The 27,709-nt window shown below is 35.5% G+C and overlaps 1 protein-coding gene across 1 annotated transcript; it reads right to left on the minus strand.

Annotated features, from left to right (window-relative positions):
• Positions 1–433: 433 nt before the first annotated feature.
• Positions 434–27,116, minus strand: LOC117316250. Its single transcript, XM_033870792.1, has 14 exons — positions 27,046–27,116; positions 26,572–26,744; positions 22,136–22,229; positions 21,378–21,524; positions 20,877–20,937; positions 18,767–18,896; positions 16,621–18,362; positions 15,940–16,254; positions 14,042–14,279; positions 10,239–10,342; positions 7,413–8,377; positions 5,120–5,263; positions 1,467–1,533; positions 434–1,265 (listed from the first exon to the last, which is right to left on the minus strand). Exons 6-14 carry the CDS (start codon positions 18,823–18,825, stop codon positions 820–822), a joined length of 4,080 nt encoding a protein of 1,359 aa, XP_033726683.1. The 5' UTR covers positions 18,826–18,896; positions 20,877–20,937; positions 21,378–21,524; positions 22,136–22,229; positions 26,572–26,744; positions 27,046–27,116; the 3' UTR covers positions 434–819.
• Positions 27,117–27,709: the final 593 nt, after the last annotated feature.

Raw genomic sequence — 27,709 nt, forward strand, 5'->3', positions numbered from 1 at the left:
TCCTTACAATATTGTGTATGGTATTTTTAGCCAGGGGACCCCTTGCAGGGGGTTTGTCTTGATGATCAGCCGTCATTATGATGATTTCTAAATGTCCCCTCAACTCAAAGATTGTTCTTGTTGTCAGTATCACTACTCTAAAAGACGTATGAATAACTTACTTAATTTGAAGACTTTCCAGATTTTAGGGTTTTCAATTTCAGATAGAAAAAACAGCTATAGCTAAACACGGCTAAAAGAGTCCAATTATCCAAAACAGTAAACCATAACTACAAGTTAGAACACTATTTCTAGCACTTCAGTCAACCAGGACTAGAAAATATTATTATTCTGACAACATTTGCAAGAAATACACTTTGTCTACTAGTACTCTATATAATATCCTAGATATCTGCACATCGTTACATAGGTTCTAATATCCTAGATATCTGCACATCGTTACATAGGTTCTATAATATGAGATAACTGACCATAGAAACACAGGTTCTATTATCTGAGTTATCTGGCAATGGCAACAAAGATTCTGATTTTAATTTAAACATATTTTATTTACAAATCTGAGATACCCAATCATAATAATCATAACAACAAAGGTTCTACTATTGGAGATCTGACCATGACAACAATAGTTCTATTATCTCAGGTATTTGGCCATGCCAACGATAGTCTATTATTGGAGATATCTGACCATGACAACAGAGGTCCTCTTATCCGAGATATCTGGCCATATATCTTACCATGGTTACAAAGGTTCTATTATCTGACCATAGAGGTCTTATAACCTGATCAACTGAACCATGACTTCTATTCAAATACAATCTAGTATCGGAGATATCCAACCACAGCAACAAAGGGCTCAAGTATAAATCCATAGAGTGCAATACTGATACAGAAACATGACACCCATTCCTGAATCTGAGTGACGGTCAGGGAGCCTCCAGTGAGCGTGACATAGACAAGGCAAAAGACTGTCACACAGAACATCATGAAGGTCACCAATCTTCCAAAAATGCTTGGAATCACTTTGGTATTTTCCTGAAGAACATGCCATTCTAGCTGCTGTAGAGTGTCATTTGTAAGTGAAGTGTCCATCTTATCAAGGTCTTTCTCATAGTAGGAGTCCAGAACATGTTGTAAGGTTATCGCTGCAAATTTGTTGTGTTTTTGCTGATACCGATCAAGAAAATTGGCCTTTATGACTTCTTTGGAAATCAACTTTTCCAATGTGGTGACACGGGACAGGTATATTCTCAAAGGTTGGAAATCTACAAGCAAAAGCATTTCTTTTTTCTAGAGTCATGTATGTCATTCATGTAAAGATGATTATGAGCCTCAGTGAGCAAAAATTAAAAAAATGGAGAAGACTGTCATAAAAATTTCATGAAATGAAAACAAAACTAAGAGCAATAAATGAATAATGTGATAAATATATATTTTTACACAACCTTTGATCTTGAAGTCCATACCTTTAATGAGTTCTGCCAGGTTCATTTCATAACTTGTCGCTGCCTCTCCATTATCAGTCACTGGGATCTATGATAAAGCATTTATTTCTTATTAAACTGGAGCATTAATGGGAAAAGGAAATCTTGTGTTGTATAAACAGAGGGTGGAACTCTCCTGAGGCTGGAGGAGCAGGGCCCAATAGGGAAATTTGAGGTTATCCTTTCAATCTCTATTAGTCCTGAACGTGTGAATGTATTTTAATGAAATTTGGTGTGGAGCATTATTGGTTAAAGAAAACCTGATATTGTATAAATTGAGGATGTTATTCCTTTTTTGGCAAGAGAGGCTGGGCAATATAGGGGAAATAGAGGTAAATCGCCACACCAGCCCTGCACATCTATAAGAATTTTGATGAAATTTGATCTGTAGCATTACTGGGCTAATGAGATCTAATGTATAAACAAAGGATGTGGCACTCTTTAGGTAAAATCCTTTTTCTTTTCAAGAATGACAGAATTTGGTCCACCTGTTTGAACCATTATTGTCATGACAGTCAAGATGCTAATACAACTTGTAGCTTGTAACCTTCGTGGCATTCCTTAATTAAAGAGAGCAGCAAGGACATATATTCACAATTCACAACACTTTCAGTGAGGTCCCACTAAGAATCTTTTTTCCATATTGAAATTAATTGGTCAGTAGTCAGAATGACCCACTTTTGGTACAGTGACACACCACCTCCCTAGGTAAACCTATACACGTAACCCAAGTATGACGTTCCAGTGACACATAGTGTAGGAGGTAGTGGCAGAACAAACTTTTCTTACATGCAGGTCAAAGCTCAAAATTGAGGTCAGAATGATCTACTTTTGCTACATAACACACTGGCTTACCAATGTGAACCAATACCCCAAGTATTTAGTTCCAGTGCACTCTGCTGAATGAATCACACAGCCAAACACATATGTAATTGCAGTTACAATTATAAGTTTAAAAATTCTACAAAAATGCCTAAAATTTCTTTTCCACATTTGTACATTAAAATTACACCCAGAATGATATCTTGATTTCTATAAAATGCTCTGCTGTGAACAAATTTATTGGTATAAATTTACTAAAAACTCTTAAAAGGCATATGATAATGCAAAAATGTAGCATATTTTTGAGGATTATTCTGGACTCATATGCAATAAAAATTCAGAGAGGGGGATGAGATACACAAGTACAAGTAACCGAGTGGTTTTTCCAGAACCCAAAAAAGTGAATGATTTTGTTTTTCAATTACCTGTAGATTACTGGCATAACAGTGAAGGCCCAGTTATTTTTTTGATATCATGAAACTATAGTAAAGGAAACCAAATGAGGAGTTCACGAGGTACATTGTTCAAAAAAAAAAATTTTTAAAGTCGTCTAAGTGTAACCTTTGAACCGCCTTGAAGGATGTCCATCAAAATTTACCAAAAGCTATATTGCTGGTTCTATTAGCAACCAACAATGACATTGACGTTGACATTGGGAAAGGTCATTTGGATCTTATTAAATCCCTATTAGACATTTAATATTTCAGAAAGATAGACCTTCTGTGAGAGCCATATATGATGTATTTTTGAAAGTATATACCAGTACTCAGTTATATTGTAAGCAATTATGACCTCAACCTTGTGAAGTTTTTTAAACTCTTAGTGTGCATCTGCAATTCTCAGTGTATCACCATGGAAAATTCCAGAAAGTTTGGCCTTCTGTCAGGGTCTTATACATGATGTATTTTTTTTACAGTAAACTGTTCTTTTTTGTTAAGTGACCTTGACCTTGACATAGGAAACTTTATAAACCCCTATTGATAATTTCTAATAGATCTGTTTATCATAAATTTCATTTTTAAAGGCCAAAAATATTGTATTTTTGACAGTATATTGCTAGCTCTGTTTTTAGAAGTAACAACTATTGACCTTGACATTAGGAACCCTATTGCACATCTCAGTGTATCATAAGTGAAATTTCTGAAAATTTGATCTTCTTTACAGTATTAATGGTTCTACGTGCTATTTTTAGTAACAATGACCTTGACATTAGCAAATTTTTAATCCCTATTATGAAATTTGGCATTCTTTAAGGGCCTTTTATGATGTATTTTGCGCAGTATATATTCAGTTCCATTTTTGGTAACCTTGACCTTTAACTTTTTCAACCCCTATTGCTCATCTGCACATCAAAGTATAACACCATATGAAGTTTCAGAACGTTTGGCCTTCTGAATTCAGAGAAAATCTCCAGAAACAAAAGTACCTATAGATGGACAGAAGGATGGATGACTGATTACCTAGGGTACCAATAGATTGACAGAAGGATGGATGACTGATTACCTAGGGTACCTATAGATGGACAGAAGGATGGATGACTGATTACCTAGGGTACCTATAGATTGACAGAAGGATGGATGACTGATTACCTAGGGTACCTATAGATGGACAGAAGGATGGATGACTGTGATTACCTAGGGTACCTATAGATTGACAGAAGGATGGATGACTGATTACCTAGGGTACCTATAGATGGACAGAAGGATGGATGACTGTGATTACCTAGGGTACCTGTGATACAGGGCTCTAATAGAGGTGAAAAATTCCATATAAAGAATGGTCCAAATGAAAATATAATACTATGACCATTGTATGCTTAATCAAAATCAGTCAACAAAGTGGCATCAATCACAAAGTTATCCTAGTAATCTACATATAAAAAGAGGCCCATCAGGTTTCTAAGTGTTGTTTCTTGAGAAGACATTTAACAGATTCTAACATATTTGAGCCTGGTTGCCTTGAATGAAGGTCAAGGTCATTCATTTGAACAAAATTTGTAGTTATTCACCTCAGCAAACTAAAGGCCAAATATCAGGGATCTGGGCCTCTTGGCTATTGAGAAAATGTCCTTTCAAGATTTTAGCAAATTTGACCCCTGTGACCTTCAATGAAGTCCAAGGTCATTCATTTGAAAAAACATCTTGATAGCTCTTTACCCTTTCATATAAAGGCCAAATATCAAGTCTCTTAGTAACTTGCTTAATGAGAAGAATTCATTTGAAGATTGGAGCATATCTGACTCCTGAGACCAGGAATGAAGGTCAAGGTCATTCACTTGAATATTTAAGATAGCCCTTTATGTCAGCATACTACATGCCCAATAGCAAGTCTATGACCCTTATGCTTAATGAGAAGAAGTTGTTTAAAGATTTAAGCATATTTAACCCTGTATGATGTCAAGGTCAAATATTTGAACAATCATGATAGCCCTTCAGCCAAGCATGCTAAAGGCCAAATATCAGGTCCCTAGGCCTCTTGTTTAGTGAAAAGAAGTCTGAGTCATTTAAAGATTTTATCATATTTGACCCCTGTGACCTTAAATGAAGATCAAGGTCGTTCATTTCAACAATCATTATATTCCATTACTCAACATGCTGTAGGCCCTTTATCAGATCTCTAGGCCTCTTGGTTATTGAAAAGAAGTAACAATGTAAATTGATTATGAATGGACGACAGGCAATGGATGACACAAGATGATATACAAAAGGCGATTAGAATAGGTCACTTGAGGCTTTGTCTCAGGTGACCTAAAAAAACTTCTGTCTTTATAAATCAATTTGATTAATTAAACCAAGTTAATGAAGTTTTTGCACCTGTAGTTTGTCTGCTTTACTGAAAGTCTGGCTGATGGAATTCTGGATGGCTTGGGTAGCTGTGTATTCGACAATCTCCCTCTTGACTAAGTCCCTTACAATGCTGTCTAGGGAAGCTAACATTTCTTGGCCAGCAACATCAACCTATAGCAATTGAAACATGGTGAAAGGTATAAGAAAATGCATTTCCCATACATTTATATGTGGTGAAAACTTAAAGTATCATTAATGTTGTATACATGAAAATAGCAGTGCAAAATCACATGCATTGTATGCAATAAGAAGAAATCTCAGAGGGATCGTGGCACCCATCATTGAATGATCCATATCAGTCAAATGAAAGACTGATCTTTTCTCTTCTTTTCCATTCTTTCATCCTTCCTTGAAAACATTTAATAACTTATATAACACGATATAGTAGGAGCAACCTGCAATTGTCAAAATCCAAGTTTGCCAGCTGTGGGCCATGTTGTTTTCTGATCTGTCCCAAAATGCAATATGCATAACTAGGGACTAAAGGAAATGTACATATGAAGTTTGAGAAAGATCCCTGAAGGACATTCTGATAAATAGCAATAACAAACTTCAATTATCAAAATCCAAGATGGCCACCTGTCGGCCATGTCATTTTGCAATCAGTCCCAAAATGTGATGTGCGCAAATATGGACCAAGGGAAACTTACATATGCAATTTGAGAAAGATCCCTTTAGTGCTTTCTGAGAAATAGCGATAACAAGATTTGTTTATGGAGGGACGGACGGACCATGGACTACAGAAGCAGGGCAATTGAATAGCCCAACATCATCAGATGGTGGGCTGAAAATATGAATAATCCAAAAGGAGTAATTTTGCATAAAAGTAAGATTAATCAACTAATGAGGAATAGTTAATTTAAAATGACAATGTAACTTCTGAAATAAAGCGAGAGAAACTAGTTTTATAGAGCAATATGATCAGCATGTTAATTATTAGTCACCTGGTCCGAAGGACCAAGGTGAGCTTATGCCATACCGTGGCGTCCGTCCGTCCGTCAACAATTGACTTATTTGACTTCTTCTTCATAACCGCTGATCAAAATTTGAACAAATTTGGTCAGAAGAATCCTTATGGGTAGGGGACTCAAAATTGTATAAATGATGGGGCTGACCCCCTGGGGGCCTCTGGGGTGGGGCCAAAAGGGGTCAATTTGGAGCTATTGATATAAACGACTACTTCTCTGAAACCAAGCAATGGCTATCGCTCATATTTGCCAGGTAGCATCACTATGGGTTGGGGATTCAAAATTGTACAAATGATGGGGCTGACCCACCAGGGGCCTGAGGGGCAGGGCCGAATGTGGTCAATTTGGCTATATTGATATAAACGACTTCTTCTCTGAAACCAAGCAATGGATATCTCTCATATTTTACTGGTAGCATCACCTTGGGGTAGGAATTTGAAATTGTACAAATGACGGGGCCGACCCCCTGGGGGCTGAGGGGCAGGGCCAAAAGGGGTCAGTTTTGCAAAATTTAAATAAACGACTTCTGCTCTGAAACTAAGCAATGGATATCGCTCATATTTCCCGGTTAGCATCCCTATGGGATGGGGATTCAAAATTGTCCAAATGGTGGGGCTGACCCCCCCCAGGGGCCTGAGGGGCGGGGCCAAAATTGGTCAATTTGTTTAAACAACTTCTTCTCTGAAACTAAGCAATGGATATTACTCACATTTGTATGGTAGCATGGTTATGGGGTGGGGATTTAAAATTGTAAAAATGTTGGGGTTGACCCGGGCCACCAGGGGCCTGAGGGGTGGGGCCAAAAGGGGTCAATTTGGCTAAATTGATTTAAACAACTTATTCTCTGAAACTTAGCAATGGTTTGACTGGTAGCATCCTATTGGGGTAGGGATTCAAAATTGCATAAAGGAAGGAGCTGACCCCCAAGGGGGCAGAGGTCAGGGTCAAAAGGGGTCAATTGGTCTAAACAAGTTCTTCTCTGAAACTAAACAATGGATATCACTCACATTTGTGTGGTAGCATCCCTATGAGGTCGCGCCAAAAGTCAATATCATTTCATGGATTAATGCACTTTTTGGAATTTTCAGTATTAAAATAAAACCAATGCACATGTACCCATATAAAATGCTTATGATATATATTGACATAGCAATACAAGCGACAAATATACTTCAGCATCATTCTTGTTTCATATCTCATGAAACCAGGTGAGCGATACAGGCCCTCTTGGCCTCTTGTTGATTTGATAGAATGGATAAATGAACTTTTACAGATTTTAAAGTGATAGTTACCACAGCACAGACTTGGTCTCTGGTCCTCCAAGTGTCAATTTCAAAGTCAGCTACAATTTGTTGAATGTAAGGACACCATCTTTCAAAGCAAGCTGTTGCACATTTGTCCAGCTCACTAAAGAGTTCTTTTTCAATCCTGTAAAAACATGACACACTTTCCAGTGCCAAGTTCTCTTTTGATAGTATAGACTTGTCTTGTTCCTTTTTCAAATCTTTCACCAGTTTTGACATCAAAGCTTGAGTCAAACTTTTTTGGACATTCAAACTATGATGGAACCCAAGCTGATGCCACTTTTTGTCCAAACATGGAATCAAGGGATGCAGGTCTACATTTTTTTTGGCTGTAGTCTCAGATTTCTTTGAGAGTAATGTAATTAAAGCTGATTTTGACTCTCTTAGTAAGCTTAACTTACGAGACAAAGCTCCTGAATATGTTGCCAACTTTCCACTGAGGGTTGCCCTCAAAGTTCTTGTTGGCTCGGAACCTTCCACATCTTGGTTATCTATGTTGGTATGTTTATTTCCATGGATATGTTGTTTTCCATTCAAAACTTCAGCACTGTCATGGTCACTGGTCAAGTTTTCTTGGCTCTCATATGGTAGCACAGTTTTAAGTTTATCAAGAGTAACTGCCTGCATGAGAAATGTTGTGTAGATAGTAACAGGGTCTTGGTACTCCAGCCATAATTCTTTCATTGCTCCATCTAAGGCAACCCTATACAGCTGTGATTCCAGTGACAGCTCCTTAAATGACCGGGAAAACTGTGGTGGGCCAAGTAACACTTGCACTTCCTCTTGATCCTCTCCTGAACATGTGGGCATTGGCATCACAGATACACTGAAGTTTTTTCCTTCATCCTTTGAAAAACATTTCTGCACACATTCCATGTAAAAGTAGGATAGTTCATGTAGATGAGAGTCCATATACTCAGCTGATTTGGATACCACTAGTGTTGGAAAATTGTCTGTACAAATCAAAAACAAGAAAAGTAAAGTAAAATTATGGACATCTATATACTGACTCACCTTTTATTTAAAATTTAAAAAAGATACTTCTAAACAATTTTGGTCTAAATCCTTACCTCGTTCATGACCTCTTAAAAGTAGCAATTTAAAGGATGAACTTCTTTTTCCCCTATTTGGACCTGCCCCTCCAGCCTCAGGAGGGCCAGAATTACCATTTATGAAAAATTTGTTTCCCATCCCCAAAGCATAATCTGACCAAATTGGTCAAAATCCATTCAGTACATTAAATATGACATAGCAATTTAATGGAAAAATTGACGAACAAACAATGGATCGACGGACGGATTAAAAAGACATGTTATGTTTTTACCATGATGTCGCTTTAAGTAATGAAGGTGTTAGAGTGCTAACAAAAGTATCAATGACAGGTGACCTTGTCCTTAACCTTAGAAACACAAACTTGTTCGAGGCATTTTGAGAATTAAGCAAGATATATTAATGAAGTTTGAGAGAAATCTGTCTAAAAAGTCACTAGAATGCTTAAAAAAGGTGGAAGGTACACACAAACAAGTGCACTATTTCCTTCCCAGGCTTTGTTTGCGAGGGTAATCATCAATGAACTGTTCCTCTAATAAGAAAGATGTGCAGTGATTTTTCAAACTAGGTTGGTTAATTATTGACACATTTTCATGAAGAATGTCAAGTTCCACAAGGGGATTAGTAAATTTGTACATTTCAAAAGTTGTAACAGCAAATGTCAGTGAGTGTGACAATTAATTAATATCTATTGATCAGTTCATCAATTTTTTTAAAAATCTTTCTGCTTGATTTCACTCATGGACATAAAGTATGGATATGATAATTATGACACAACGGTTTAACTAGAAAATGTCTTTAAGACTTAAATGCCTCTGCACCACTGCCACTTGACCCACGAAACACAGTTTGATGAGGATCACATCAGCAGTTCCTGAGATTAGCTAGTTACATTCATAGAGACGGGACGGACATGGGTAACAGTATATGCACACAACAATATACTATACTAGACCATTTCACAGGTTGTATATATAGTATTATCATATATGATGGTGTACTGATAAATGGGAGAGGTGACATAGACACAAAACATATCCTGATACATAGCTTTTTATATTAAATTTGTTATTTTTTATATGGATGCATAAACGTATCTAAAGCTCTGATTCAATAATCAATAAATTTATGAAATAAGTCTTTTCATTGTCTAACAGCTGCCAACAACTCGTCTAATGTTACAATCACTTTGGAATTAGGAATGGTCAGGTACACATGTAGTTAAGTGGGAGTAGCTAGAACAGACAGGGCTCAAAGTAGATATTTTCACCAGGTGGCCTATTGGGCTACCAGGCCATAAAATCTAAGCACCAACTGAAAAATTTGGGTCTCCGGCTCATATAGTTGCCTTTAAAAATAAGTTAATAAATTTCTTCAAAATATTTCCAATTAACTTTTCAGAACATCTCTGAACTTTTTAGATTGTAAATGTCATTCATGCAAGTATTGACTGCAACATTTGAAAGAATAATAACCAGTGAGTTTGATGAAATCACAACATACATGTTTAAACTCAGTTGTGAAAACTGCAGCCATTTTACAAAGCATGATTTAGATCAAGATTTAGTTTAGATCAAGTGCTTATGTGATGGTTATAAGTACATTTTTGAATTTTACTTCATGTCTAATATTTTTCAAAATAAATTTTGTAGTCACCATGCAGGCGCCTTACAGGTCAATAACTGCCAATGGTGAATTTAAGGTGCCATGGCCACCAAAATAGGCACCACTTTGAGCCCTGATTGGCCAATAATTCTTACTCACCTTTATGCTGTAGTACCTGGGGGGATGACTGGGACACATACACACTTGTCAGATTGTAGGCCATGCTATCATCTGTAGAGACTGATGACCACAAGTCATGAGTCCTTTAACAGAGTGAAGAAATCACTGATTATTTCATTTATCATGATAAAAGTAGAGGATAACTCAATGTCACTTGTATAACAAGGAAGAGAGCATATAAATAAAACCAAAACACAGAATTTATTAAATCAGGTTCTCTATTCTAAAGGTCTCTATTCTAAAGGTGTTGGACCAGCCAATCTTTGGGTGCCCTAGTGTGAAAGAACAAGTGAAACACACTCCTGTCAAATGCCAAACCAAGGATAAAACCCAGAAGGTCTCTGGCTGATAATCCCCAGCTCTACTAGCTAAGCCACAACAATAATGTTCCATAAGCAGAGTGCCAGAGACTGTATTTGACCAAATTCAAATTCAAATTGGTTTATTTCTCTTTTCATAACATAATGCATAGAGAAAACATATTTACAATATTATATACAATCTTTATTCGTGTAGTGTTCGTTTGTAGATATACAGCACTTTCATAATATACATAACTTGTTTTAAGGAGGACAAATAATATTATTGATTATTCTTATAAATGTACATGTACACAATTTTTAAGTGTTTTTATATTAGTAGCATTCATAAGTTCATTAAATTTAATTACATTCGGTCGTAACCAAAAATACTTGTCTATATACAAATTTCTTTCTGTAGCTAAATTTGTACATTCAAGTAAGTAATGAAATTCATCACCATCTGTTGACTAATGCAATGTGGACATTTTCTATCAATATATTCAATCTGGTGCCATCTGCCTGTTTCAACAATAAATTTATGATTAGTTGTTCGAAATTTACAAAGAGTGATCCTGTCTTTATCATCTAAGATAACTAAATAATCTTCAAAATTAAAATTATTTTTAAAAATTCTATAACATAGATTTTAATGAGTTATTAACATCACTCTCCCAGTTCTGTAAGTACTGGTCATTTAGTCTTAGCTTAATAACATGTCTAATCCATACAGGATTACATTCGGATGTAAACTGGTTATTCCATAAATAGCTCATTCCACATTCGTTAAGTATAGATTTAACAAAACTGACATATGTAACAGGCCTATTTTCAATATGATGACAGTAACAAAGGAGTTTGTATAAAGTTACATTATATTTACTATCTTTAGAATGTGTCAACTGGGACCAATATGATATCAGTCTTGTTTTAACAGATATTGCAAGTGGGGTAATACCTAACTCCCCATATATCATGTAATTTGGAGTACTGTTTTTTAATCCAAGTAATAATTTACAAAATTTTAAATGTACACGTTCAATTGATTGAAGATTAGTAAAACCCCAGACGTCACAACCATATAATAGAACTGGTTTAATAATCTTGTCAAAAAGATCATATATACAATGGACTGATAAATTGTGTTGTCTACCTTTCTTAATAACATCGTACATGGCTATAGTGGCTTTTTTAATGTTGTATTTTTTTGCTTCGTTAAAAGAACCAGTGCAACTGAAAACCGTGCCTAAGTAAGTAAAACTATCCACACACTCTATCCTCTCATTATTGAGTAGAAATTCAACTCTATTACATCTGCGTCCTTTACTAAAGACCATACATTTAGTTTTTTCTATGTTAACTTTCAGTTTCCATTGTTTACATATTCATTAAAAACATTCAATTGCAGTTGCAAGTCGTTTGGACAGTCTGATAGAATTAAGGTATCATCAGCGTACAGCATAATAAAAAGCTTTAAATAGATACTCAAATCAGTTTGTAATTTGGTACTGATATTATTAAGACCCTGAACATTATTTTGGGCCATAAACTCCTCTAAGTCGTTGAGATATAGACTAAATAAAAAGGGTGATAAATTTTCCCCCTGTCTTAAGACGTTTCCACAAGGGAAATAATCAGAAAATTCACCATTAAAAGATACATTTGATTTAATGCTTTGATACATGTTAAAAATTATATTAAATATTTTCCATTAATGCCACCAATTAACATTTTATTCCAAAGACCTTTTCGCCATACTCTATCAAAGGCTTTTTCAAAGTCAACGAACCTATGTACTAGCTGCACCTTTTTCACTAGTCCTCATAATATTGTACAGGAAACAACTTTCTTCAAATGACATGAATTCTATTTATTATCACTTAAACGATGTATAGCTTCAGGAAACATGTGAGCTAAGTTTCATATATCATAATATTAGCTTGGAAAATGCACTGAAAAAATCAGATTGTGTATATGAGATATGCATAACAATGCAATAATGCTGATATTTGACATTGTAAAAGGGTATGTTAAGGGCAAAAAACAAAGAATACTGACTTACAGTGAAACCACAATTCCAATTAAAAATTGATAAAATGAAGGTAAAATATGAACAAAAATATAGATTTGCATGGAGACACTCAAAAAAGTACAAACAAACAAGAGGCCCATTGGCCTAAACGGTCATCTGACAAACGCTTACAGCAGGGACACATCCTCAATCCATTTAATACCATAAATTGTCTGTTTACAGACAGGTATGTTTCAGATCAAATTTGGTTTTAATCCATTTTGGCTTAAAGGGTAGCATCTTAAAGCAAAAATTCAGCCAAGTTCCCATTTTGGGGCCACGCTCCTTTGTCCCAATAGGTCGGACCAGCCTCATATAAATTAGGATTGCCCTTCCCCAATGATGTTTCACATTAAATATGGTTGTAATCAATTAAGGCATTAAGGAGGAGTAGCGTTTAAAAGCAATATTTAACCTAAGTTCTCCTTCTGGGGACCCTGCCATTCTTTCCCCAGGGGTTAGACCTGACTCATTTATATAAATAAGGATTGCCATTCCATATGATATTTCAAACCAAATTTGGTTGGAATCCATTAAGGCATTAAGTAGGGGTAGCGTTTTAACGCAGAATTTTAGCTAAGCTCCCCTTTTGGGGGCCTCACTCTTCTCCCAAGGCCTCACACCAGCCTCATTTATATAAGTTATGATTGTTATCCCCTTATGATGTTTCACACAAAATTTGATTGTAATCCACTGAATGGTTTAGGAGGAGTAGGGTTTTCAAGCAAAATCACAGCAAAGTTCCCCTTTTAGGGCCCCACCAATCGGGCATAATTGGTCACACTAGCCTCATTTATACAAAATATGATTTCCCTCCTCCAATGATGTTTCCCATTAAATTCAGTTGTAATCCACCCAAGGGTTAAGATGGAGTAGGATTTTAAAGCAAAAATTCACCAAAGTTCCCCTTGTTGGGCCCCAACCCTCTGGCTCTAGGGGTCAGACCAGCCTTATTGATAATGTTTCACACCAAATGTGGTTGTAATCCACCCAAGGCTTAAGATGGAGTAGGATTTTAAAGCAAAAATTCACCAAAGTTCCCCTTGTTGGGCCCCAACCCTCTGGCCCTAGGGGTCAGACCAGCCTTATTGATAATGTTTCACACCAAATGTGGTTGTAATCCACCCAAGGCTTAAGATGGAATAGGATTTTTAAGCAAAAATGCACGAAAGTTCCCCTTTGGGGCCCCACCCCTTCGGACCCAAGGGTCAGACCAGCTCAAGGATGTTTCACACCAAATTTGGTAATAATCCACTTTTGGGTTAAGGAAGAGTAGGGTTTTGAAAGAAAAAGTCTATGTATAACAGCCTGAAATGTGCATGCATATTTTGAAGTTATTCCCTTGGAAAAAGTAACTTAATTGTGCAGAACCACAGATACACAAAAATCATACTGATAGAAAAAACACTTACCACTTGGAGTTTTGTTTTAGATGATCATGGAACTGTTGAGTGAAGTCATATAGATGTTGTGTTAGAGTGTCCTGTATTCCTCTGTCAAGCCTCTGTCTGAAGTTCTGGTGTCTGGGGAAGGCCATGGCCTCACAAACATGCTGTATACACTTTTTGATACACCGTGCACCCATATTCTGGCTCTGGGGCCATTCTAACACTTCATCGCCTAGACCAGTCATCTTCACAGCAAGGTGGTCTTAAGCATCAAGAAAATTGATTGATAGAATTACATTAACATACAGTAAAACTTATTTTCACCCACTGCTAATAAGGACTCGCTGCTTTTGTTTGCAATCTCTAACTCTTGATCATTGCACAATTAAACCATGACAGATCTAGAGCTGAAGTATAATATATACTGTGCTATGGAACAACAAAACAATCCTAATGACTCCACTGCTCTGATATGTTTTTAAAAGTAGAGACACACGACATTAAATGTGTGGTGCTTCTGCCAATTTGTGGTCTTTAAAGATTTCTTGTTGGACTTAAACAATTTAGAACAACAGTTCTTGATCGGAGCAATAAAGTTACCAAGGTATTTGTACCAATATGATGGTAAGACTCAATCTTATTAAAATTAGACTTGTAATTTCCGTTCCTCTACGATACACTGCAATACAAGATCTAACAACACCCCGTAGGAGGTCATCTCAGCATGACCTTTGAGCTTTAAATATAAGCCAATGATAATTGTTCAATGACGTCATCAGTCAACCAATGACAAACAGCCTTATACGAGCCTTCGGTTGCGTCTCCTTAGTATTGAAGACTCAAATCAGCGCTTGATTTGAAATACGCAAAATTTCACAAAGGTAGACTACTCAAATGGCTACGATAATAAAAAAAAAGTTGCTTATTCTCTGGGTGTTACATTGAAAGAAGAACAGAAAATGATAAGACATATATATTGTCTTAGTCGACAGGACGGACTCTGTTGCCAACTGGATTTCGAAAACCGTTACCATACACGTTATTCCCTACCAAACTATTTTTACACGACGCTGCTATCTTCACTGTCTCTCTCTCTCTCTTTCGTATGATTAATGAAAAATCTCACAGGCAGCATCCGTTTGTAAAAATATAAATCTGTTGAAGTGTTCTCGGTGAGATGGAGTGGGTGAAGCCATGTTGTTTACCGTTGCTATCGACCATTGGAATACCTCGGGAACGTTACCTAAGTATTTATACTTCCGAAGAATGAAATCACACCGACAATTTCATAGGTGGCGCGCTGATTGGCTGAGCTCAAAGGTCATGCTGAGATGACCTCCTACGGGGAGTCGTTAGATCTTGTATTGCAGTGTATCGTAGAGTATCGTAGAGGAATGGAAATAACAAGTCTAATTTTAATTAGATTGTGGTAAGACTGACCTGGTCTTAATCCTATAATCTTATCATGAGACATTTTATAGCTATCTCCATGGCTTTCAAATGAATGAAAAAATTGTTTTGATCAAAAGACATTTTATCTTCCACTTCACATTAGAACTGTCATAAGGAACTCAAGAGGAAGTTAAGTTGAAAATAAACCAGCAAATCAGCTGTAATGATGACCATTTCTGGTTTTGAACCAAATCCAAACGATAACACTTGCACTTATCCGGTGAGAATCATTCTAATCATGACTAATTGTCAAATACAAACAAAGATCAGAACAAATATTAACCTCAAGATAATCAAATTTGTTCAGGGACATCTAAATGATGATTATTGAGAAGCTGAAAATGTATCGGACATTTATCAGTCCTTTACCCTTCTTATCTATACCTGAAGGAGGGAGCAGATTTTATACACCCACACTAAAAACCAAACAGAGCTGAAGCAATTTGAAATTAACACCATCCACTGGGTACCTCTCTGGATTGCCAGTATCCTGTTTGTATGTAGAACAGAGAACAGTTGTTCCTCTATTAAGCTAGTCATCCATGTACGTGCAGCCACTTTTGTTTTGTGGTATATGATGCTGGAATCAACACAGGTCAGTAGCAGGCGACGTATCTCACAGAAATGTAACAGTAGTTGTAAAGATAACATTCTAGCTTTTCCTTGGAGTTGTGTATTTCTTCTGTTGATCTGCTGCTGTACCTCATCAGATTCTGAGAATGTCAAATTTTTCTGGGGTAGCAGGACAGAGTGAAGGCAAGTCGATTCATCTCTCATCCCGGAGTCTAATGGAAATTGCATAATACATTCAGATTATCGGAAACATTAACAAATACTAAAGCTTTTGTTAGGCAGAACCTAATCAGAAATACATGTAAACTTTGTATCCACTGGATTTGTTTAAACAATCCCTTCATTAAACCTTGATTACCCTGTAAAAATAAACAATGCTTTGAAAATGAATTTGTGAAAAAAAAAATTTCATATAATTTTACTTACACTGAATTTAAGATTTACTTCAGAATCAATGCTTTAATTTTTGAAGTATAATTTTGATGTCATTTCTTATAAAAATGTTTACGCACTCCCCCTAAACCAGTCTTAGAAATGAGCTACGGATTCCTTGCAACAGCACTATAACATTTACTAACCTGAGATAGCAGTCTGCTCATCTATACTGATGGAGCAGAATTGGTTCACAGAAGCCTTATTTTCTATCTCCAAAAAAAGCTCTTCTTCATCCAGTGAGTCTGCTTCACCAGCAGTGTACATATGTATGCTGACCTCATCACAGGAAAGATGGTCCTGACTTATATCCTGGAAAGTTGGACTGCCCTCTTGTCCATCCTTTATCCTAGGACCCTGGTGTGATGTACATTGTTCTTTTGACTTCATGTGTTCTACCTTACCATCTACGTCACTATGATTTGAAGGTATAATTGGCTTGGAATATGGACTTTCTGCAAAACCATCCTCATTTGGTCTTGATAAATAACTTCCAGTGGATTCTTCAGTTTTGGGTTTTGAAAAAGAATTCTGAAGAAATTCTTCTGTTTTTGGTAGAAATGAAGAGTTTTGAAGTGACTCTTCTTCCCTGTTTAAAGTGTCTTGTACTCTACCACCCTCACAGCCTGCTTGCAATAGATCACTTTCTGTAGTTGTTAGCATTTGTTGCTGTTTAACAGTGCATGGTAAAGAGAGACTATATGCACAATCCTTCAAACAGGTATCCACATTACTCTGCCACTCATTACTGACGGAGTGTAACTGTCCATTTCCTTTCATTTTGGATTCAGAATGAGCCACATCTAAGAACGCATCTGATTCTATATCCAAAAATTTGAATTCATCAAACAGCTCAGCATCAGATAAAGAAGTGTTTGAAGCATCCACCTTTTCAACAGGTCTTTTAGCAGGTTCATGTTTATCATTCTTTCTCCCATAAGCATACATCTTTACATCTTCTTCTGATGATTTAGTATCATTTCTCTCCATTTTGCCATTCTTTTTTCTCATATTATTACCATCTTTGTCTGCTGAATTGTTGCTGTCCTGTTCTACATCCCTAAATTGATCAAGAGAAATAAAGCTTACATTCATATCCGAAACTGATTTCTTTTGGTCTGAAGCAATTAACTCCATACTCGAGTCTTCTTCTAAACGACAAACTTCAAAATCAGTGCTGCTTTTAAAAACATCCCTGTTTCCTTCTTCTAAATAAGTACTACTATTGGACACACCCTTGTAGTGTTTAGCTCTGTCATTGCTTGATCCCACATCAACTATGTCTTCATCCTTGTCAAGGTTTCTGTTAAGTTTACTTAAATGTTTGTCCGATACAATATTGTCATTTTGTTCTGACTGTAGATCTATTGACATAAATGTATCAGACATTTGTTTATCACCAATTTTGGCACTATGTGATGATCTTCTGCTGAGTACTGAAGGAAAATGGGTTATACTGAGATGTACCTGTGACACATTCTTCTTAAAAGCGGATATTTCCCCTTGCTTCTCATCATAGTTTTCTCCATCTGTATTTTTATCACTCATGTAAGATTTAGGAAACAAATTGTCAATTATTTCTTTCTTTCCTGATTTGATGTTCCTCATTAATATACTAAGAAGATACATGATGAGGTTGACAGCTACTCCAACAATTACTGTCATGATGACAAACTCAATCTCCATGGAGAAATTGTCAGTGACATTGTTGGATGTTAGAATGTAACCCATCAAAGTCCAGGTCATCAGTAAAGTCAAGGCCAGGAAGACAAAGCTGGTGCTGGCAACAGTTGAGAACTTGCCAAACCTTAAAGGCACATTAAATGGAGATAACCATGGGTGAAAGGTAGCAATCCTTCCAAAGATGGCATGCCAACTCCACAATTTCCTGGAAAAAAAATCAAGCATGATATCAATAATGAAAAAAAAAAATATTTACAAAAAGCAACTGTTATAAAAGCAAAAGGAAGTGAAATAAGGCTGTTCCCTTTGCAATTAAAATTGAATTACCTAGAAAAAAAAAAAAAAGGCATTATGTTATCAAAATTGAAGAAGACAATACATTTACAAAAAAAACTTCTATAACAGCGAAAGGAGATATCTAACCTAGCATTAATGCAGAAACTTATTAAAGATCTGAATAGCTAAATCCAAATGTGTATCTCCCTGATGTCTTATTACTTAACCCATAAAACATGGAATTCTGGGCTACTTTCAAAAGAATATTGCATAAGAAATATGTTACAAATCTCTCTCTCTCTCTCTCTTGGTATAAATTTCATGGTGTCAAACCTGTTATCAAAGGGGAAAAACATGACTATCTTCCCCTTGTGCAGCAGTATTGTTTGCATTTACAAGTCGACAGTCCACAGAATAGGTCTTCCCTGTTGTCATGCAAGTCACTAACACAGAACTGGGTCTCCTGCAACAAAAATAGGCTAGTTATCACCCAATCACTGTGTTTTCACGCTATACATATATCTTCACAGAAATTACTCTTCACCTTTTGTCATGTAGGTATCTATTCTCTTTCTGAAGTATCTATTCTCTTTCTGAATGCAAGTGATACTGGTTTGATCCATCATTTTGCCAAACAGATAATGGACAGACTAGATCTAACATTATGATAATGCACCAATACCACATCCCTGACCACAAAACACTGGTACCAGAAAAAATCCTTGCAGAATTGCCAGAGAATTATTGATAACAAGAACTGATATAAAGATGGAGGGAAGATGAACCTTGGAAAAACAGCCCGCCCTCTGAAGATGATAGGCTAAAATGAAACCAATTATTTAAAGAAGTGGTGTCTTCTTCATGATTGAATGTCCAACAATGCTATCATTTGTTTTTTTGTTTTGTTTTTGTTTTTTTGTTTTGTTTTTTCCTTTTTAAATAGCCCTAATAATAAGTGAAATTTTTTTAACTGCTCTGGTCCTCTCAGATGCTCTTTACTCATGTCTTTTACATAGTTTTCTCCATGTTTTATACAGAAACTAAATTAGCCATCTATAATTATAAACTTGTATCAAAAGCCATGCTATCTCAAGGAAAATTTAGTGCTATTTACATATAGTTGTTATTTCAGGATTAAAGTTGAACAGTGAAAAAACAACGGGAAAATCAATACTTGTATGATATCCTTGAAAACACCTCCAGTACACTTTGTATTATATGTACAGTTAATACACTGTCTGTATTTTCCCCCTGATGCAGATTTCCGCCCTGAATAGCTACTGATGATATAAGATCAACTAGCAAATCTAGACACTGTACAGGTCTTGTGAGGAATCCAAATGACTAAAAACATGAAATACAAATGTTGTTAAAAGAACAAAGGCAAATCAAAGGAGGGAGTGGTGTATGGCACTCAATTTTCCAAATGGCCGCTTTCATTATGAAGAAGTGTCTTAAAATATGTGCTGGTACAACCTGTAAATTGTGCCTCAACTTAATTAACTTTAAATGAGGACCCAAAACTGGAGAGATTTCAAATGTTAATCATCATTTTATCTCCACTTACTTCTTTATGACTATAATTATTTGTAAATCATTCGGGAAAATTACATCACTAACCGCAAAATTACATCTGTCAACCCATTAAACTATTAAATAACCTCATCTGAATAAATGTCCAGAGCAAAATATGCTCATCAACTGATGCTTTTCGTGCCATAGGTCTCCCAGCAGGGATTCATTGTCATTGGTCTTGTATTACACAGAGATTACCACACTAGCTGGCCAATATGTTTATGATATGCAGCACAAAACCAGGAAACTGGAAGAAATTTCTGTCATTTGTTGGAAAGACAAGTTGGATCTAAACCACCTCTATACATATATCCTTTCAATTATACAGTAAATCTACTCCAACCAGAATTACATTAATCTATTTAATGTCTTGATTTTGAGAGATTAATCTAAATGCAAAGATAAAAAGACTGATAGGATCCTCAGATGACAATAAAATTACAAATCAATGAAAAACAGGATACATTTAAAAGTGATATGCCCTTTACTCCATGACAGTAGCATATCAGACATCTACAACACAAGGGTTTCGTTCTTAACATGAACACCAGATGAAATATTTAACTACAATTTAACTTATGAATCACATCATGATATGAATTTTGAAACAAGAAATAATAGCACAGGCAATGCTGCCATTTTGAAAGTTAATCACTTTAAAAAGAAAAATTAATAAATCTAATTGGATGATATAATACAACATTAAGTCTCAATTGCTAATGGCCACAAAATTTCTTTTTGGGAGAAAACTTAAATCCAGAGTAAGATGATCAATCAATCACAGAGAATGCATTAATTAGATTAAGAAATTGAATTGATAATTTTTGACATCGAGACAAAAAGTTGGCTTATTTCAATAATCACCTACCATGTAACAGTCTTTAATCCAGACACAACAACTTTGACTTCTTGTAGAGGACCCAGGTAATCTGCCAAATATAACAGTGGACAAATGTGTGTAACACATGTGTCTCATGCAGGATATAATGCTACCTAACTTGTTTGGCCTTTTTTCTAACTTGGTAATTGCTTCACCATTTACTAAAGCAAAGATTTATTAAAGAAATTAATATATAATACTAGTATTATTTTCAGTTTTCATTTTCACAAAAATAACACAGCTCCATCCAATAATTATGTGATTCATCACAGGAACATTTGATTTACAAATCAGATGCTTTATCTGGTAAGCTTGAGTAGGCTTGTTTTATTATTACTTTTCTCCAACATTACAGCTTTTAACTGGTAATAATTTCAAAAATGTTATAATGAGCTCCCTAAAATTCCCATAATCTAACTATAGTTATCACTTTTTTTACTTGAATAAAGAAGACCTGCATTCAGTGGCTGATGCTCTAAGTGTGCCTACCTTTAGTACGTATCAGAAGAATGTCTTTATTGCCTCGCTGAAGAAGGAATCTGTCACCTGAGAAAACCTTAACCATGTAGTAATTGGATTTGAGATTTTGACCAATTACCTGTATGAATACTTTAGCATTTGATGAGCAGCTGGAACCTGGAAAGAATATTTCTATTTACTGTCATGCAAGCTTTCATTTAATGTAACGTATAGGTGGAACTTCTTTACTTGTCAATGAGAAACACTATTTATCAGTTTACAAGATGCACATGGTCATTATTACTACTATTAGTGGTCTGTGACATTTCAATCTTCCTGGTAGGTGGTGAAATTAAACCAATATCTTCTCTAGAACAGTATTACTTCATTGAATTGAGTTACCTAATCTTGTTCTTATGAATCAATTTATTAGCCGACAACTTTTTGAAAGAATAGTTCTTACCTGCAAGATTTTCTTCAGAAATGGCAATGTCATATATATGATAATCCCAATATAACACAATCACAAGAGTAAGCTCCTGTTTATCACATAACTGATCATATTTTTATGAGAATTTAAGCGAAAACTATCAAATTGATATATAAGACAAGCAAATTTTGAATCTGACATGTTTCTCTACAGAGACAATCACAAGAGATCCTATATCAATTGCAATACACCATGTCATAGCAGTGTTAATACATGTGTCTTATGATATTGATGACATGGGCAAATTACAGGGTAAAACAGGCCAGTTGATCACTCAAAGTTATTTTACCATCCTCACCTGGTATAAGAGATGTTGTTAATACTAATAGATACTTGTGCAGTGACTTCTCATCCTCCACTTCCTCATTTGGTGGTACTAGGATTATGCTTGACTGGAGAAGGACAAAACAAATTGTACATTCCTATCAGATCAATAATTAAGTATCTCATAGAGATAACAATTCTGAGGCTGTGGACATTTAAATCACTTATATTTCGTGTGGGACACTTATGCTTGCTTTAACACATCAGGAGAGTCAATCACAAATTCAAATCCTTTGTGATTATTTGTATGAAAATAACACTTTTGGATAGCGGCCTCAAAAGCTATGGGTTAGTCCAGGGCTTTTTTGGGGGCCGATTTGGGGCCGAATTTCGGCCCCATTCCCCACAGCAAAATAGGATATTTTTCCCAATCCGACCAGTTAAAATTCCCAATCGAATGATCTATAAAAAAATTATGTCATTAAAAATCCGGATGGCGCCGTCCCGTCTACATTTCATTGGTTATTCTGGCCTGATAAATGGAGATAATGCTCTAGAGTTTAAATAAATATAGCATAGATCCATATTTGTGTCTACTTGTTATTTTTACCATTATGTCCATTTTTCCCCATTTACCTGTTGCCGTGCATTTTTTCCCAATCCCAAAGCCATAGGCCCCATTCCAAAAGCAGTGAAAAAAAGCCCTGGTTACTGATATTAAGGAGTTTTGCAGAAGTCATGACTCTTAAACAAAAAGCTCATAATTCACAAATCTAAATTCATTTCTAGATCAGTGTTCATTAGCTAGTGTTCGTGAAATCATGCATTAGCACGTATGTCTGAAGACATTTGCGAAATCTAAGTGATTAATAGTAAAACAGGACAGAAAAATGTAATTAACCTATATTAAACCCAGGACCTCTAAACTATAAAATAGATGCTCTTGACCCAATCCAGCTCTTCCATAGCTATATGAACTGCCATTGGATTGAAATGTAATTGACACCTGTTAAAACCTACATCCTACTTGGTAATGACAGGTAAAAATGGTAGTCAACAGAAGAGTTGGATGTACATTTCAAAAACCAAATGAGCTGAACAACTTGACATTTAACCCTCCATCTGCAAACTCTTTTCCTCATCAATTTTAATGGGTATTCATCCTGTGAAACATCAACACCTTGTGGACAGAAATGTGTCATCCTTAGCGAGGAAACATTTATGGCTTGGTGCTTACAAGAACCTTGACATTTGACCTGTAAATTTGTCCCAAAAGTCAAGTTCGTTTATGTCAGGAAATATCCTATAACGCTATCCTATTTACTGGCCATACCCATATATATGGCTTAAATCCTAAATGTTACTTTGAGATATTAAGAAAAAGCAATCCCTCCACAGTTTGCAAAGTATTCACAAGGTGCTTGATAGACAATTAATGATATTGTTCTGTGTTTTTGAAAATGATGAAATAGTTATTGCTACAAAAACACTAATTTGCCCTCCTTTTTGAAAAAAGCTTTTTAACCCAAAAAATCTATCCTTCAATGAAATCATCTCTAATTTTTTAACTAAAGGGACATATGCCTTAAACCAAGAAAGTGCTTTGCATCATTGAGTCAGTGACAAAAAGAAATCTCATCATCATATCAGATGCATGAGGGACAGTACAGAATTCCTTGAGATGTACAAGGAACTACTCAGCCAAAAAACAATTAGGAAATGTTAAGAAAATGATAAGATCTAAGGCCACACAAAATTGTTTGTTTTAGCCTTTTATTCATCATTTGTTAATAAAAGCACTTCTGGCAATATTAGATTATACTATCTGTTTTTTGTTTATTATATTATTGTTCCGGAATTTCTATTTCCGGATTTGTTGTCTTATCCTTGCCGTACTTTAGTTCGGCCGTCCATAGGATCACGTGACTTCTTTGTTTATGTTCACTGGCGGAGACAAAAAATTTTTGTATACGAGGCACTGACCTCAGCTTGTTATGACTTTATGTTTTATTGTTATAATATGTTGAATATTTTTTCTTTTTGATTAGCCTTTCAAGTATAAATGTAAAATGTGTAAAAGTTGATTGACTGTCTGAGGCGGCATGATACTTAACACATTCATTTATGATAATACTATGTGGACATTTGTATACGAGGCACTGACCTCAGCTTGTTATGACTTTATGCTTTATTGTTATAGTATTTTGAATATTTTCCCTTTTAAGTCAGCTTTTCAATTTTTGATGTTTTGGGAAGTTGATTGACTGTCTGAGGCGGCTTGATACTTCTTCCAACTTTGCATGGAGTTGTAGTTAGTTTTTTTATCAGTGTATGAAGATAATTGACACATGTTGTAATGGTATGCCAATTGATTTAAGGATAAAGATTTAGATATTTTGTTGACTGTCTTTCATGATGCCTATACGTGGTTTAATGTTGGAAAATATATTGATTCAATACTAAGTAAGTCATATCAGCATAACCTATTGCGATTGAGGGGTTTTTTTTTTTTGGGGGGGGGGGGGGGGGATCATAAAAAGGTTACATACAAATATTTCATACATAGCTGATCTTATGGTGTAAATGTATTGTTAACTTGGCAGTATTTAAAATTTACACATCCCTACATTTAATGAATCTTGATAAATGGATATATTATGCAGAGTGGGCTATGAATTTAGATTAATGTTTGTGTTCTAATATTGCTAGCACAAGATTGCCTTCCTAGTCAGCATATACAAGGCAGCAATTCAGTGGTTTATGTTTAAAATATATATTATGTATTCTCATTGTAGCACACAGGTTTCCTCTGGGTTAGGGGCACTTGAGCAGATACTGCAGTTTCTCGCTCAAGTTTGTGGCATTTTTTAAGTATTATTTTTACCCAACCTTTTATGCAAATAGTTTTTTGATATTGTTGTTGGTTTATCTAATGGCATTTAATAAATGCTCAATTTTCGACAATATTGGTTTTTGCGTTTTAAACATAGCAGAGTTCACATGTGTGCTACACTGGGGAAATTACAGCTTAAACACGATAGTAAAATTGTATTTATGTGCAACATAAAGGAATTTATATGTTTACATATAGATAAAACAAAGCTAATCATTTAGCAGTACTGTCAATACTAATACCCACCTAAAAGAACAAAAGGTAAATTTTAGGGTGAAAACTACACATGCCACTTAAAACAGACAATTTGTTTTGTCTAATCTTGACTCCTAGTCATAGCTTTAATAACAAAACATTAAAAAAATACCTCCTCTACCAGCCCCTGAAGTTAAATAACAAAATAAATAAGACAAGTCAGTGAGTTACAGTCCACCACAGGATGTGATTTATGTGCCAAGAAGGCACAGATGAATTTGTGTAAGAACTAATTCTACACACTGAATGTTTGACAGATCCACCTTATTTGATACCTGCATTTGATGGTAAATTAATGTGATAAATTCAGTAATATCATTAATCTTACTAGGCAATATCAAAAGTGCAATGCAAGTTCACCCATGGATGTCCTTAGTAGTTCCAATGACAAGTAGTGCAGGAGATCAGGCCAAACCATTCTTTCTATGTAGGTCAAAGGTTAAAATCACCTCAACCAGGTGAACCAGTGGCAAGTCATGTAGGAAATAGTGCCTAAACAAATGCGGATGGTAGGACAGACGAACACAATGCAAAAACTATAGACTAAGTTATAGCTCCCCTCTTCCTGTCTGTTAGGGACTAATATATTATGACTAAAATTTAATTTAAACTCAACACAAGTACATGACATATATATAAACTAGTACAGCCTGCAAATTGAATTATTTATCCTTATATTATATAGATCCAGGGGCTAATCTAGGATTTGGGGAATACTACCTATTATAAAATTTAGGGGAAATGAAGGGGCCATAGAGTCTTGAATTATTCTTGAAATTTTAACATTTGACAGCTATTATTTGCTATAATTCTTACATATTTCATCAAAATTTGGGGGAGATCCCCTGTTTTGGAGAATTTTCCCCTGTTTTATGGCATTTTTTCTTGATGGGGAATTTGTTTTTATTCATTGGGGAAAACAACATCAGTGGGGAATACTACCTTATTTTGGTAGTAAAAATGGGCTAGATTAACCTCTGAGATCATATACAGAAATCATGCTTAAGACATGACCTTTGAACAGTTAATGATCTATGAATGGACAAAAGATAATTAAAAGAAAAAAGTTAGGAATATATGAAAATCAACAGAAGCAACCAATTAGTTTGCGAGAGCATGTGGGTAGGCCTAATACCCTGGAGTTTGCACACTTAAAGGGCCTAGGGTATATTCAAGGAAAGTTAATGTTAGCAAATTAAAGAATTCATATTATAATTCACATCAAACAAGATGTTTATTTCATTGAATAAACACAGGTGTTGAATTAGACAGGTTTCATTGTACCATTTGATTTGTAGAAATTTTATGAAGATAAACTGTACCTTTGACCTGCTGCTAGCATAGGCTAAGACCAAACAAATAATGTAGATTAGTCCAAATCCACCACTCAGGTAACAAATGAATTCATTCTTTGTTTCTGGTGGATCTGGCCATAGAGAAAGGCCAGCGTTGGACGGGAACTGGTCAAACATGGTTTACCACTTCAGTCTTCAGTCTAGTAAAATAGATCAATATCACAAAAAGAATATGCTGTAAATAATAAAAGAGGTACCAGTGGTACCATGTAGACTAGTATATTCAAAACATGTGCCTTGCATAATGTTTTTAGCTGAAAGTTACTATAACGAAAGAATCTAGCTGACTATACAGCACTATTGTAGTCTTGCTCAAGTCCGACATATTTTATAGGCAGTGCCATTTATCCTTGATTTGCAACGGAAATTGTGGAATTGGTTGCCCTTACAGTTAGACCAGAGCATGTTGATAAGGACTGGATATATATTGCAAAGACTCACGGTTCATGTAGCCTAGATTAGCCATATAATTTCTGGTTCTGCTGTTCTTCGTCTTGTCGTCTGCAGTCATATCACACTTTGTGGTGACGTGTACATTGTATGTGCTAAATTACTAAATGTGGACCCAAACTTACCACTGATATTCCGGAGATACAAGCATAGAAACAGTTTTTAAATCATTATATTTTTGGAAATACAAGGCAATGTCAACGATTAAAGTAAATAAATAAACAAACAGGAGTTTCCAAGTTACATATAATGACATTTCTGAAACGGGATTCAATCCATGCAAATATCTTCATCGCCTACTGTACTTCAGTAACGGAAATCTATGGCGCGGGAAGGATGTCATTATTAAATATCTTTGCCTAGGCAAAAATAAAATATTGCCTAGGCAAAATTATTTCTGCCTAGGCAAAAATCGAATATTGCTTAGGCAAAAATATTTCAGCCTAGGCAATATTCGATTTATGCTTAGACAAAATTATTTCTGCCTAGGCAAAAATCGAATTTTGTCTAGGCAGAAATCGCATTTTGCCTAGGCAGAAATCGAATTTTGCCTAGGCAATATTCTATTTTTGCCTAGGCAAAATTCGATTTCTGCCTAGGCAAAACTAGGCAAAAATATTTAATTATGACATCCTTCCCGCGTCATAGAAATCAG

Source organism: Pecten maximus, chromosome 2 (assembly GCF_902652985.1).
Source record: "Pecten maximus chromosome 2, xPecMax1.1, whole genome shotgun sequence".
NCBI lineage: Eukaryota > Metazoa > Mollusca > Bivalvia > Pectinida > Pectinidae > Pecten > Pecten maximus.